The sequence below is a fragment of the Aspergillus ruber genome (genome assembly GCF_000600275.1).
Source record: "Aspergillus ruber CBS 135680 unplaced genomic scaffold scaffold00008, whole genome shotgun sequence".
NCBI classification, from domain to species: domain Eukaryota; kingdom Fungi; phylum Ascomycota; class Eurotiomycetes; order Eurotiales; family Aspergillaceae; genus Aspergillus; species Aspergillus ruber.
The window spans coordinates 295035-309639 of NW_024467304.1; the positions used below are offsets into that span (position 1 = coordinate 295035).

Here is a 14605-nt window from a genome sequence, read left to right on the forward strand (position 1 = left end):
ATCTCGGAGCGTCGTCACCGACTCTGGCATTCGGCTTGTTATTTGGTCATGTGGTTGTACCGAATACTCTTCCGCCAACTTTCATGACGTCCTCTCTGAGCGAGATGACCCTATAGCCACACTGATTCGAACCGTTAGACCCATACGCAAGTCTACAAAAGCTGTAGATTCGCATCCGGATCAACAGTGGTAACATATCTTCCGGGTCTCAGATCTCTAGGATCCCTGGATATGCATTCGTGGAAGGCATTGTTGGCTCCGAGCCCGTGGAGTCATCAGCGGCAGTTCGACGATGGAAACAAGAGGAAGTGCTCGGGGAGCCCGTAGAAGGTTTCATGGATGATGTGGGATTATTCATTTCAGCAAAAACCTGTGATTAGGATCAAAATTAGTCTGGATAACCAAATTGTCGGTTTGAGAAATTATGTATGAAAGGAATCAGTCGTTGGGATCCTGGGTAAGGAAGGTAATTTTTAGAAGACTAAAGTAAGAAATAATCTCCCTGATTCAGTTGCATAGCATTTTAAACAGATCTGGTCTCATTATGACGCCAGTATGCACTTCGGGGACGTAACTTTATGGCGTGGCAGTGGGTGCCTACCCGAGTAGAAGCCATTGACACTCGCTCGAAGGGGCTGGTTGAGTGGGACACGGGCCACTCTTGGGGTGTGGTCGGTATATGAAGCTTCTTTTAGTAGAGCTTAACGTTCGAATTGGGATTGTGAAGTGTTGGTTGAGCGGAATGGCCTTGTGTCGCATGTCGAGTAATACCTTCATCATGTCCACGATACCAGCAGCTGTGATGCATCCAGTCAGCATCTGATGTATAAAGGTTTTGAAATCCGTACTTTCATCTGTGTGACCGATGATGGTTATTATCACCCCGACGGTCATCGAGGGCCTCTGGTCATGTTCACTGCCCGGGGAAAAGACGTTTGCCTGTGGGCAGACACCTCTCGAGGATCTCTAGCTTGTGCTCCAGTGCCTACACCGTACAGCCAGTTAGTCCCATTCTTGCGTCGCACTGAGAACTTCGGGATCCGTGAGGCACTCGGGCGTGACACACCATGTGCTTTGATGTGTTGAGGTCGATACTCCGTTCTCCAAAAGGTTCAGTCCGGCGTTCTTGTAGGCGGGTGCTGATCAACGATCAACGCTGCTTGCACCTCAGCACTAGGCAACGCGATGCTTTTCGTCAGACTGTCCGAGTTGACACAGGTTTCTCAGATAATGGCATCGATGCGGTCCCCGTCGCTGAGTCTGCAACAGCGCCCGTGGGCGGAAGCAAATGGAGACTGGTGGCCACCAGGTAGGCATCGGGCCCAAAGATCAAGTCGGAGTGACTACTGGTGCAGCATGAATCGGGAAGTTAGTTGCCCAGCTATCCTCATATTGAATCTCCGTGGCAATGGCCTTTTGGTCACTTACGGCTCAGGCGGGAACTAGCTGGCCATTTTGCCTGACGAATGAAGTTGATCAGGAGCAGAATGTGTTTAGGCTTGTAATGGGAGATTTTGCGTAGGAGGGACTCAAGATGATAAGTGCGTTGCACGCAACCTTTTCTAGGTCCTTCGTTCTACCCAGCAGCGACGTGATAGCTTTGCAAAAATTGTGCTAGGTTTCTGCTTATCTCATGCCTTCAGCACCTGATTATCTAGGTGGATAGTGTTCCTCCCATATTTCCCAGGCCACCTATTACGGATCTTAGAGAAAGCCGGGTGCACGATAGGTCTTCCCAGACCCTGTTGGCTTATCACTATACACTGGGTTTAAAAAAAAAAAAAGATTTCCCTTCGCGCACTAATAGCGGTAAACAAGTTGTTTCTTGCCCACGGGCTGTTGCACCTATCCCAATATACGTAACCGCGAATCAAAACGACGCAAACTTCAGACTCTGGTTCGAGAGCTGGAAACGTATTCTTCACATCAACCTCATGACTGGCGCTGAATTAACTTCGCTCTGGTCTCCATATGCGGTCTGGTTCGAGGAACGCGATATACACTCCTGGAAGAGCCAAGCTACTGTGTTTGAGAAGATTTATGCTCAGCAAGAACGGATTGGCATTGCCTTTGCCAATTCTGGCATCATTGAGAAAGGAACCGTTGCCCTCGCAGAATGTGGACGGCAGCAAGGAACCAAGCAAGCCAAGCCTTCCATAATGAAATGTGAATCTGAATAATCTAATTGACAAGAGGCCTTCTTTGATCATCTATCCATAAGATGGATAGACAGAAGGTGTTGACCGCCATACATAGCCAAGGCTGGGGAGTTATTATTACAATACCAATTGCATTCCTGGATTGCATCCTGACTGGGCTCATACCATTCAAAGCAAGGACGAAGATGTGCAGTGCATGCCATGTCAAACCAGTAGGATGAGCTGAAATTGACATGTTCAACCACATAAAAGAAATGAAAATGAAAACGATTCATCGATTAGAAACGGTCATTATAATATTCATCTCCTTGCTTCATCCTTTTCTTTCTCCTGTCACCAGAAATTGTTTCTTGTGCCCAAGAGCTACGGAGTATTAACATTTCCGTATTCCTTTGCATGTTTCACCAGTTTAACAATACTAGTGCGACATTATGAAGTATGTCACATTCCCTGGGTGCAATTTATAGAGATTCCATTGTAAACCCCCGGTATAATAGTTCTCATTGGCTGTTCCAATGCTACTTATTGTCCGATGGAATTGGGCCCTGGCCTTATGGGAATGGCCCCGAAATCGACATTCCGGCGATATTAGATTGGAATGTTTATCGAGGTACACAGTTGAATAGAAAGAAGAGATATCGGATATAAAATCGGTTTTGCCATCGGGTAATCTATGGTTCTTCAATAATAAAATATCTTTTCCTAATCTACCCACTTTCTCCTACTTCGCTGCCATGAAGCGCCCAACCGCAGCGAAGGCTCTATTCATGAGCTTCGGAGCCGTTGTCGCGCAAGACTACAACGCCCCGCCACCTGATCTTTCGACGCTCCCAAGTCTTTCTCTTTTCGATACTTGGAGACCTCATATCCACGTCCTCCCACCAGCAGGCCAGATTGGAGACCCATGTGCGCATTATGTCGACCCCGAGACAGGTCTCTTCCATGTCGGCTATCTGCACAACGGCACTGGCATTGCAAGTGTACAGACAGATAACCTTGTTCACTATTATGATGTAAACGAAAACGGCAACTATTCAATTGTTGCTGGTGGTCGAAATGACCCCCTTGCAGTTTTTGATGGCTCTGTCATTCCTAGTGGTGTTGATGGCAAGCCAACACTCTTGTACACAGGAGTTTCAGCGCTCCCAATCCACTGGACTCTTCCATACACCCGCGGAAGTGAGGCTCAATCCCTGGCAGTCACCTATGATGGTGGGAAGAACTTCACCAAACTGGACATTCCACCAGTTATTCCTGAACCTCCTGCTGGGCTAGATGTAACTGCCTTCCGTGACCCCTTTGTCTTCAAGAACGGAGAGCTTGACCAAGCCCTCAACAGCGATGAGGGAACGTGGTATACTGCAATCTCAGGTGGTATTCAGGATGTCGGTCCTGGTATATTCCTGTACCGCAATCTGAGTCCCGAGAGTTTTACCGAGTGGGAGTATGTGGGAGAATGGTTCAATGCACCGGCAAACTCCACCTGGGGTAACGGTGACTGGTCTAGGGTCTTTGGCTATAACTGGGAGACCGCCAATGCATTGAGCCTTGATAGAGAAGGGTACAACGTCAATGGCAAGACTTTTGTGACCTTTGGTGTGGAGGGTTCGTATGCCCCAATCCAGGAATCTGTCACCTCCATGCATGCCATGCTTTGGGCATCATCCAGCGGTGTTACAGCCACCGAAGATGGGGATGCAGTTTTCAACCCTGATATGGTCGGTGTCCTTGACTGGGGCTTGTCAGCCTACGCTGGTGCTGGGAAGGTTGTGCCTAGCACCTCTCAAGCATCCTCTCGCAGTGGCGCTCCGGACCGCTTCCTCACCTATATCTGGTTGACTGGCGATGTGTTTGGAGGAGTTGTCGGCTTCCCTGCTGAGCAGCAAGGCTGGCAGAATACATTGCTCCTGCCACGTGAGCTGTATGTGAAGGACATCCCGAATGTGGTTAACAACGACCTTGTGCAGGAGATTGGCTCATGGCGTGTGGCCGGCGACGCTGGCAAATGTGTTGAACTCGAGACCCTTGGAATCGATATTGCGCGGGAGACCTATGATGCTATTACTAGTGCTCCAAGCTTTGAAGAACCGGACAGGACACTTTCTGAAGATGCTATCATTCCGTTCGGCCAATCACCTGAATCGAGATTTTTCTCTCTTGAGGCTCGAATTTCCTTCCCGGCGTCAGCGCGTGACTCTGCCTTGCAGTCAGGTTTCCAGATCCTGGCCTCGGAGCAAGAGTCAACCACCATCTATTACCAATTCTCGAACGAATCCATCATCATTGACCGCTACAACACCAGTGCAGCTGCAGAGACGACCAGTGGCATAGATGCGTCCCCCGAGGCCGGACGTCTGCGCCTCTTCGACATTGACGACAGCTGTGCTAGCAAAGGTAGCAACAAAGATGATGATAACGGTCGGAATGACCATGACCACGTTGGCAAGTCTAAGCACAACAAGGGGCCTGCTCTTCACAGCAAAGAAGGCAAGCAACAAGCCAGCAAGCCCAGGAAAACGCACATTGAGACTTTGGACCTTACTATTACTGTTGACAACTCTGTTCTCGAGGTATACGCCAACGGGCGCTTCGCGTTGTCTACTTATGCTCGGTATGTTTTCTTCCTTTTTTTCTTTTCTGTTATTGGGCACAAAAGCTAAATGAGTATTAGTCCCTGGTATGCCAACTCGACCGAGATTCGCTTCTTCCACAACGGCGAGGGCGAGGTCTTGTTCAGCAACATTCGCGTTGCTGATGGCTTGTACGATGCGTACCCGGAGAGAGCGCGGTAAACGAGTTCTTGAACGTTTGGTATCATATCATGGCCATTTCTCGTACTGTTCCACGAGAGAGGCAAGACCTGAGTATTGCAGCTTTGTGTTGGTGACCATTGGGGAAGGGGGTGGGTAATGGATGCTCGATTAGTTTAGTCAAATATATGTTATGTTGAATTTTATTGAATCCAACGCTGGAAGTGCTTCTTTACTTTCGTTCGCACTTTCCCTGGAAATTCCCATTTCCTGCATAGCTACTGAGTAGCTCAAGTAGGAGCTCGACGTCAATCATCTGCTGGCGAGAAATGCTCTGTAAAGGGACAGGCTCACGCCAGTAGGAACGGCCAACGTCTCTAGACAGGGTAAATCACGGTTACTCTATCACTATCTGACTCATCTTTCGAAATAGATTATCCAGACCCGATCTCACAGATATTTTGTACCGTGGCGAGTTTTCCTGTTTCCTAACTAGCACTCGACAACCGTTGTGCGAGGTATTGTCATCAGTTCTTTGATACAGGATTTCGCCGGGAGATTAATCGCCCACTAGAACTCTGAAGGTCCATGTTTTCAAGAAGGGCATATAAGATAAGAATGATGACCACACCACCGAGGGAGACCACTGACGGCATGTACAATCACAATAGCGATACCCCTCCTTACTAGCGGATTTGGCGGCTTGCATGAGGCCGTCAATTGCCCTATCCCGGATTTCGACTTGCCTGGAGGCCACACTTTATCAGTCCATGACTGGACCAGCCAATCAGACCTCGCGGGCCATATCAAAGATGCCACGATTATCCTGACCACGACGATTCGTCTTTCTGCCGATGTTCTAAGTCCCCAAGTTACCCCGAAGCTCCGGTTGATTGTGATCATGGCATCCGGAACGGACTGTGTCGACAAAGAAGCTGCGAAGGCGCGGGGAATCACCGTGCGCAATTGCCCTGGCACTAACGTAAATAGCGTTAGTGAGCATACTGTTGGTCTCTATTTCGCCGTACGGAGGAAATTCGTTGACTTGCACAGCATTATGGTTGCAGTGCCCGAAGACATAGCTTGTGATACTGAGTGGAAAATGAAAGGTGGGCTGAACGAGCGGCTCCGTACTTCGGACGGGGAAGCACCTTTATTATGTGGGGATGAGACCGTGGGCATAGTCGGCTATGGAACACTCGGAAAGCGCATCAAGGCTTTAGCCAGGGCGCTAGGCATGCACGTACTTGTGGCGGAGCGGAAGGGCATGACACCTCGGCCAGGTCGCGTCTCCTTCGAGGTAGCTTTGCAAAGCTCAACTGTCTTGATTCTGTGCTTGCCGCGTACTTCTAGAACGATCAATTTGATTTCGACGCTAGAGTTACAGACTATGCCCCGCCAGGCGATTCTTATCAATGTCGCTCGAGGTGGTATTGTTGACGAGCAGGCTTTGTTCGATGCGTTGAAACAGGGGGTGATCTCGGGGGCAGCCACGGATGTATGCCATAGAACCTGCTGGAGGAGACATCTCCCCTTTGTTAAATTCGGATGCAGCCGGTTTGAATTTGGTCTTGACACCTCATCTGGCGTGGTTCGCTAAAAAGACATTGCGCAATCTGCAGGTTGCTACAAAGGCAACTGTTGAACAGTGGTGTACTGGGGACACAATCAACCGTGTGGCATGATGAACTGAGTAACATACTTGGCTGTAACGGTCCATGGATTTGCACATGCACTAGACAAGGAGGATGTGGTTACAAGAGCCATTACCACGCTTAATACAGTGGACCGGAGATTAGGGTTGTGTTTTAGATGTATATAAGCGTTATGACCTCATTATGTCTTTGTCTAATGATAGTTAACTATACTGCTACGGCTTATGTTACCTTGACCAAAACACCTTGACCTATGTCCAAATTAGTACAGAGTTTTACCTCGACGTTTAACTTTGGTTAGTCGTGGCGTCATGGGTCGGACCGGAATTGCGGCGGCTGTCACCCCAAACCCGGAGCGAAAGGGACGGAGTTTCTTGACATCACACAGTAGGTTGCTACTATTTTTCATCTCTAACCTTTTTTTATCTTTGGACTAATTCTCCCTCCCATTATAACACTTTCCATCCACTACCGTCACGTTTGCAAATGGATCATCGCCAACGAAATAATATGGACGCCTGGATTCTGGGCAGCGGCGTGCAATCTCTTGCAGCCGCCGTGTACTTGATCGAAGAAGCCAAAGTACCGCCAAACCGTGTGCATATCCTCGAAACCATCGGCAAGGCCGGGGAATGTACAGTGAACGCCGGCGACCCGGTCAATGGCTATGAATATCGGAGTGGAGCAGTGCCTGTGTTCAGTGGTGTCTGGGTTGAGGATCTTCTTTGTAAAGTTCCTTCACAGGCTCGGCCAGGGAAGACGGCTCTCGATGATGTTCTGGAGCTTTATGAAGTTGGGCCCTCTGACAGGACGCTATATACGCGGTTTCTGGCGGAAAGGTCGGGTAAAATCTCTTGCACCAACACCAAACAGGTCAGCCTGGGTTTTCGAGATCGTAGGGATTTGTCCAGACTGTCTGGAAAGACGGAGCAATCGCTAGAACGATCGCGCATCCTTGATCACTTCCATGAGAGCTTTTTCAGGAGTGATTACTGGTTGATGATCGCTACTACGTAGGGACTTTACCCTTGCAGCCCCAATTCTTTGCTTTGAACCCACATAACCATATCGCCCTGCATCATAGGTTCGGTTTCCAACCATGTCACAGCGCAGCTGAGTTCCACCGCTATATCCGCCGCTTCATGCACAACGGCCACGGGCTGAGCGACTTCCATCCTGTCTACGAAGGCCGCGTCAACTTCCATCATGCCGTGACAGAACCAGTGGCAGCCTTCCTCGAGTCTCGTGGCGTCGACTTTCAATGCCACACGACAGTCACCGATATCATCATGGACCCCCCTGACAAATGCCACCGAGTGTCAGCCATCGAATGGACGAAAGCGAATGAACCCAAAAAGGGAACAATCAACCTCTCCCAGAACGACATCGCCATTGTCTCCCTGGGCAATATCATGTCCGGCGCAGCGACAGGATCCAACACAACGCCCCCGGATCTAGAGCTCATTGAGATCCATAAAGACCTGGACGAAAATTGGCTGCTATGGCTGGAGTTATGCACGAAACATCCCAAATTCGGAAACGCGTATAACTTTTGTACACGTATGCTGCAGTCCCGTCTTGAAGTGTTCACCGTCACCTTAAGATCCCCAGAATTTTTCAACCGGCTCGTCGCGCTCACAGGCGACCAGCCGGGGTCTGTCCCATACGTGACATTAAAAGATAGCACTTGGCTGTTGAACATGAGTGTGCCGCGGCAACCGTTCTTCCCAGATCAACCGCCCGGCGTGCAAGTTTTCTGGGGTTATGCAATGCACCCAGAGAAAACGGGGGATTTTATCAAGAAGCCCATGATCAACTGCTCGGGTGAGGAAATCATGATGGAGTTACTACATCATTTAAAATTCCCATTGGATACGATAACCTGCGATGCAATCACAATTCCATGCATTTTGCCGCGGATGACATCGATGCTGCTGCCACGGGTGGCTTCCGATCGACCGCAGATCACACCCGAGGGTATGACGAATCTTGGGTTGATAGGGCAATTTGTAGAGATTCCGAATGAGGTGGTGTGTTCGACTGATTATGGTGTAAAGGGGGCGCATGTGGCGGTGCATCAATTGATGGGATTAGAGGAGCAGCAGCCGGTTAAGGCAAGCAAATCAAAGAAAAGCTCAGTGTTTGGTTTGTCTCGATTCTTATAGTCGCAACAAAGAAGCTGTCTTGACAGTCGTGGCACCAGTATAAAGTAACAGAGCCTGGAGAAATGTGGAAGAAAAGAATGGCACTACAAATGATGGAAATGCCATCTCTTATATACCAGTTTAGATTAGCTCAGTTATTCAATATGTATATAGGTTATACAAGGAGAACAAACAAGTCAAATCACATTTGAACCTAAAGATCGATTAAGCTCTCACCCTGCATCGACTATATCAACGAGCATAGAGATAATAGCCAAGTCATCACGTTCGAAACAAAATGAATCATAAATACATTCTCCTGATATATATTAGAGCAGCGGACTCTTCCACCATTGACACCCCACAAATTGCTTCTACCATCCTGACTAACAGCATCGAATACGCTAAAGTCTCGCTCTGGGATACAGCGAACGCTTCCTGTAGACATTTACATTTCGATATCGACTGCGTATTTCCGACGCTCTCCGTCTTCTGAGACCTTGAAAGTCTCCTGCTCTCCGAATCGATATTTGTCTTGCAGGTCATTCTTGTAATCGTGAATAATAGTATATCCTGACTTGACCGGATTATATACGCGGACGACTCCATGCTGTCATGAAGAACATATGAGGGAACACAACATTATCCTTTTTTTCTGATCACTCAAAAGTAATACTCTGAGATGTAAAGCTGATGTCAATCGCCCAGGTGGTTTTTGTATGAATCCAAATACCCTGCAGTCGGCTTTTTCCCGCCTGTTTGCACTGAGCTGGACCGCCATGGAGTACATCATGAGCTGTAATAAACCTGGCCACTTGTCTGGCCTTTTGTTTTGCTAGTCGAGTCAGCTAAAACCAGATTCTGACCAAGGGATGGAATACATACAGAACGATAAAAGCCATCTCCAACTGATCTCTTTTACTATACCCCAGCGGTCAGATGAACAAGAACAACCAACAAAGAGTGAGACTTAGTTTTTGTATCAGACACCATCAACGACATCGTCAGTGCGAAATGCAGAAACGCATATCTCGCTGTACAAGGATCCCATGACAACCTCAACGAATTTATCTTCAAAAATCCTTCTCAGCGCGGCGTGTCGAAGAGACTCACGGCCGACACTGTGGAAGTCATCCTTGGGGCTGTGTATCTTGATAGCAGCAAAGACATTTCAGCAGTGCAAGACCTGATGAAAACAATTGGCCTGTTTGACCCTGAAACGGTGGTTATGTCACTTTACTCCGCTCCTCCTTAAAAGCATTTGAACAGGCTGCACGAGCCGATAAAGTGATTTGACAGAATTTAGTTCCTTTTCGCAGGGGCTCTTAGAGATCCCTGTGGGTATTGCTGGGACAGAAAATACGGACAAGCTTCAGGCTCCTGATAATGGTGCTTCCTTGCACTGGTAGCCGTGATTCCTCAAGCTTCTCTGGATTTTCTCTCCTAGCCACTCCGCGGGGACTCCTGAGTGCCCCTACGATGCAGAAGTTTCTGATCTGAAGCAATTCACCACTCGACTTGAATTGGATGAAACAGTTCCTGTGTATACATACTGATATCCAACAGGCCTGTCTGGATGGGACCAGTAGCGCAGTATCGGGTTGGCATGATGGAACTGGAAGGGGAGAGCATATGTGTGGACGATACCGTTTTCTCAACCCATTTAGCTCAGTAGAACATAAATTAGGATGAGGATTGGATATATTGTGCTTTGGTTAATTAATGAATTACTATGGAACTTCTTAGTCGCCTAAGTAATACTAAGGTAATGTACTGTAAACTCCTGGCGGGTATACCCCAACCCAGAGAACCTGCACAAACCCAACTAGACCGCGGCATTTCCCATGGGACAGGTCTCAACAGGAATTCCCATTCCCGTCCATAGTGGGAAATGGGCCTAACTATTAGTCCCATTGGGCGGGACCAATATCCCCTTGGAACTTCCAACGGGAGTTTGGGAAATCCCGTGGGACTAAAAACAACGCAAGCATCGAATACCACATGGCTTGCATAAAATATACAATTTCCGACTGTATTTTTGAGCATTTCTTTACAGGCCTCGTGACGGGTTCAAATTCAATGATATTATATAGACTAATGGAGTTTATAGGTACAACTGTGATCAAAGTGGCTAGTTCAACGTATAAGATAGACTATGGATACGCATCGCCAGGATAAAAATTTATAGGTCATAGTAGTGAGGAAAACAGTGAGCGTATACTCACTACGCGTAGTATCAATGTTCAATCAAATTTATTGTCCATACTATGCATAGTAGAAAATACATATTCTCACCAGCACATTAGAGATGCTGCCAAAACCCCACTCTAATGGTCTACCAATATATCTTTTTGATCGCATTTATATGAAGTTAAGCACGTATTATGTCAAATACGTTAAGATACAGGCAAGTTTCTCTTGGTTTCACTTTACGAATTGCCAAATACTATCAGAACTAATTGTCATGACCAGAACAGCCGTAAAGAACGGTATTTTAAGATAAACACTCAGCAAATTATGCATCATATTTGGGTTAGTTATGCACAAAAAGTGGCATTGGCGGGAGTATTGGGAATTCCCAATGGGAAATGGGACATCCTATTTGGCGGGACTAGGTACCTCATGAAACTTCCATTGGAAAATGGAATGGGGAATGGGGAATGAGACCAAAAATATTTTAGTCCCATGGGAGTTGCCGCGGTCTAGACATTGCAGGAGCAATTTCTATGAGTCTCAGTATTGCATTTTCCTTACTCATACTTAATACACGTGGGCAGAAGCTCCTATGGAATCATCCCATAATAATCAGTGCAGCTGCAATTGCTCTCGCGAGTGGCATTATGTTCGTTTCCATTGAAAATAACTGGACGCAAGAGCCAATGTTTCAACTCAGGTTGTAGCACAATGCCCTGTGTTTAACTCTTATACATTGATTGCGCTCCAGAATTTGATACAAATAGCTGTATGAGCCCTAGCTAGACTGATTACCAACGTGGCTGACAGTGCTGGCAGCTTATGGTTACAGTTCCACTGTACTGGGAAGTGACAAAAAAAGCAAGTCCGGCTGCTGCGGGGGTTTATCTTATCCCGGTCATCATTGGCAATACGCTGGGAGGTCATCTTACAGGCAGATGAATTTATGAGGTCAGTTAATACCCGAACTTCATAGACGGAAGTCCCTGTGCCTCAACTCACAACACCCAGATATCGCCGTTACAAACTACCTATCATGGTGGCATCAGTGAATTCGATGTTTACTTTTGCGTCGATAATCATCTACTAGCGTGGAAACACAAGCCCACCAGGAAGTTTTGGAATGGGAATTGCTCACCCGGCAGTCTTTATATCACTCGTGAATGGTGTGGCGGATGAGGACGAAGCCATCACAAGGTCAGGATTTTACCTCAGCGGAAATATTGGGGGAGTTCTTGGTACCAGCGCGGCTAGCGCCCTCCATCAAGTCACATTACGGCGTGGATTGCTCACGGTCTTCAAAACAAACACCAACCGGAAAGAGGTTAGTATTCTATCGCTTGAGTTAAGAGATACCTGGCAGGATCATAGTCCGTACGGAGGGCATTGCAAGATATCAGGTTCGTTCAAAATGCCAATGAAACGCTTCGAAGACGCACGCTGCCTGCATACATCGCAAGCTTTCAGGCAGTATTCTTTAAGGACCTAATATCTTCAATGGAAGAGCCGATGCTAACATGGACAAACAAGACATGGACCTAGCATGTGCTGCACTTGTTTCGATTTCAGGGCTGCTTGTCCGCGAACACCGACTCCGTGAGAAATGAGGTACTAAGAAAGAATACATGCCAAGATTTTTATACCTACGTATAGATAGGCTAGCTGAAGATAGAACGCAGTTAAAAAGGGTACAATTTGATGGTATAATATGATGGTATGCCCAGGAGATAATGATTGGCCGAGGCGTATAGTGTCCAGGACGCGCCTGTTGCTCTAGCAGTATGTTTAGTTGGAGAGATAACCAGCGGGGTTCTCACCCAGCACAGCGCACATATATATACATATATATATGATTATTGTATGCAGAATTAAATAACGTGCTCCACATGCGAATGTCACACGAAATCGCTCTACCGCGAATTTAACCCCAACGTTTCCATCAATGCACCTAAAATGCCATTAAAAACTATTCTGAACCGCCGTACTCAGACATCTCTACTACTATCTGACAGGAACGCGCATTGTGTCTGGCCTTTTTGCAATTGCCACAACGCCACGTGCGTGTCTCGGCCCGCGGTCGCCGACTAGCCCTAATGCGTGTTTCCTCCTTTGGTTGTACCTCAATCTCCATTTGGTCGCCTAGTTCCTGAGCTTTCTGTATAGAAAGCGACCCTCCTTTCCTTAGACGTGTTTTTTTTTTTTTTTTTGGCCCTCGAGCGTTTGCCAAGTGCCTCGTTTGCCGCCTGAAGATCATGAATCTCTGCCTCCATCAAATCCATCTTGTGCATCATCCTCGTTGCGCCTTTCCTAAGGACGCCAACAGCGTTCAAGATTGCCAGGCTGTTTTATTTATGCTTTGCCATGTCGTTCGGAGCTTGTGGCAACTATTGTAGTCAAGATCACTCCCATCTGAAACCCAGTTTCGTCGGAAGTTATAGACATCTGCTTCCTGGATGCTATACTTCGTGATTATGTTTCGAACAAGCGTAAACTAACGATAAATGACTTCCTGGATCTTCGCATAGAGCTTCCTGATAGTCATAATTCCGATTGAAACGGGTTGTGAGCTCTGGGTGCTGTTTGACAAAGGTGCTAGCCTAGTTTACCTCAACACGTCCTGCGTTGCGCGTTGCGAGTAGTCAGCTGGCCATATCTTCCACACCAGACAGCCGAGGAGGAAACCCTTTAGAATCTAGGTCAAGTATGTGTTAGACAATTATCAATTCCTCTAGATCAGTGAGTCTCCGCGAATTGGTTGATATATTGCATCGTGATCGCATGCCACGCTGGCGGCGACTAAGCTCCCCATTGCCCACATGTTAGTTACTACCAGCGGCTAAGGCACTTAGATTTTTGTCTTTTTGCATAGCTTGAAGGGCCAATATCACTTGGCTTTTATTATGTTTCTGAAGCATGCTTGGTTATGGTGATATTTGTCGTGGAATTCAGTAGTCGCGTCGAAGCGATTTCGTATTACATTCGCCCGTGTTACATTCGCATGTGAGGTACATTAACCATTTTATCGCGAAATAATTTATTTATAACATTGTACCCCTTTAGGCATTCATCTTTGCTATTTCAAGTGCAAATACTCTTTACTTGGACCAAAACAGAAAACAACAACAGGACGAGAAAAAAGGAAGAGAAGAGAAGAGAAGATAGAATGATTCGAATATGAAAAACTACTTTGAACCGATTCTGAGCCATAGCTTCTTGTTACGAAAGTCTACAAGTACGAGAGAATCAAGAGTACTGTTTCAATAGGATATATTCAACTGTTCAGAAGCCATCTAGACAACAGGAGTAATGAGGATAGGATAAGACAAAGACAAAGATAAACTAAAGCAGACAGGAAAAGCAAAGCAGAACAAAGAACCAGATTACCCCAACGCCTTGCCTCCATAGACCCATAAATACCACTCGCTTGCAAAATATGCTTAGAAAAAAGAGAACAGAACAAAACCAAGAAAGCAAAGTACAAACATAATTGTCTTTCAAACCAACGCCGTAGCTGCCCGCTCTGTCCGTCTAATGTGTGATATCATCCCTGAAGACGCCAAAACAATTAGCCACTACTGGCTGGCAGCATCCACGATAGTGGTAATATCGGCACCAATACCGATCACGTTGCCGGCAGCATCGAGACCGTTCAGAGCCCTGTCGCCCGAAGAAGAGCCACCGTGGCTAGAGCCGTGGCCCTTGGG

The 14605-nt window shown here is 47.1% G+C and overlaps 4 protein-coding genes across 4 annotated transcripts in view; all 4 read left to right on the plus strand.

Moving 5' to 3' along the window:
* Positions 1 to 2893: 2893 nt before the first annotated feature.
* EURHEDRAFT_553645 (glycoside hydrolase family 32 protein) lies at positions 2894 to 4951 on the plus strand (the record flags this gene model as incomplete). The annotated part of the gene is made up of 3 exons (XM_040787573.1): positions 2894 to 4577; positions 4659 to 4770; positions 4831 to 4951. The coding sequence occupies 3 exons, from the start codon at positions 2894 to 2896 to the stop codon at positions 4949 to 4951; spliced, it is 1917 nt and encodes a 638-aa protein (XP_040640131.1).
* Positions 4952 to 5530: 579 nt separating this feature from the next.
* EURHEDRAFT_514334 (D-isomer specific 2-hydroxyacid dehydrogenase family protein) lies at positions 5531 to 6594 on the plus strand (the record flags this gene model as incomplete). Its single annotated transcript, XM_040786258.1, has 3 exons — positions 5531 to 5565; positions 5600 to 6339; positions 6419 to 6594. 3 exons carry the CDS (start codon positions 5531 to 5533, stop codon positions 6592 to 6594), a joined length of 951 nt encoding a protein of 316 aa, XP_040640132.1.
* Positions 6595 to 7050: 456 nt separating this feature from the next.
* EURHEDRAFT_514307 (oleate hydratase) lies at positions 7051 to 9651 on the plus strand (the record flags this gene model as incomplete). Its single annotated transcript, XM_040786254.1, has 3 exons — positions 7051 to 7577; positions 7649 to 8672; positions 9607 to 9651. The coding sequence occupies 3 exons, from the start codon at positions 7051 to 7053 to the stop codon at positions 9649 to 9651; spliced, it is 1596 nt and encodes a 531-aa protein (XP_040640133.1).
* A 4685-nt stretch (positions 9652 to 14336) lies between these two features.
* The window catches only part of EURHEDRAFT_352562 (uncharacterized protein), a 1880-nt gene continuing 1611 nt past the window's right edge, over positions 14337 to 14605 (plus strand). Inside the window, exon 1 of the mRNA XM_040778445.1 lies at positions 14337 to 14603. Within this exon, the coding sequence (XP_040640134.1) occupies positions 14433 to 14603 (171 nt within the window). The 5' untranslated portion in view covers positions 14337 to 14432. The remainder of the gene's footprint in view (positions 14604 to 14605) is intronic.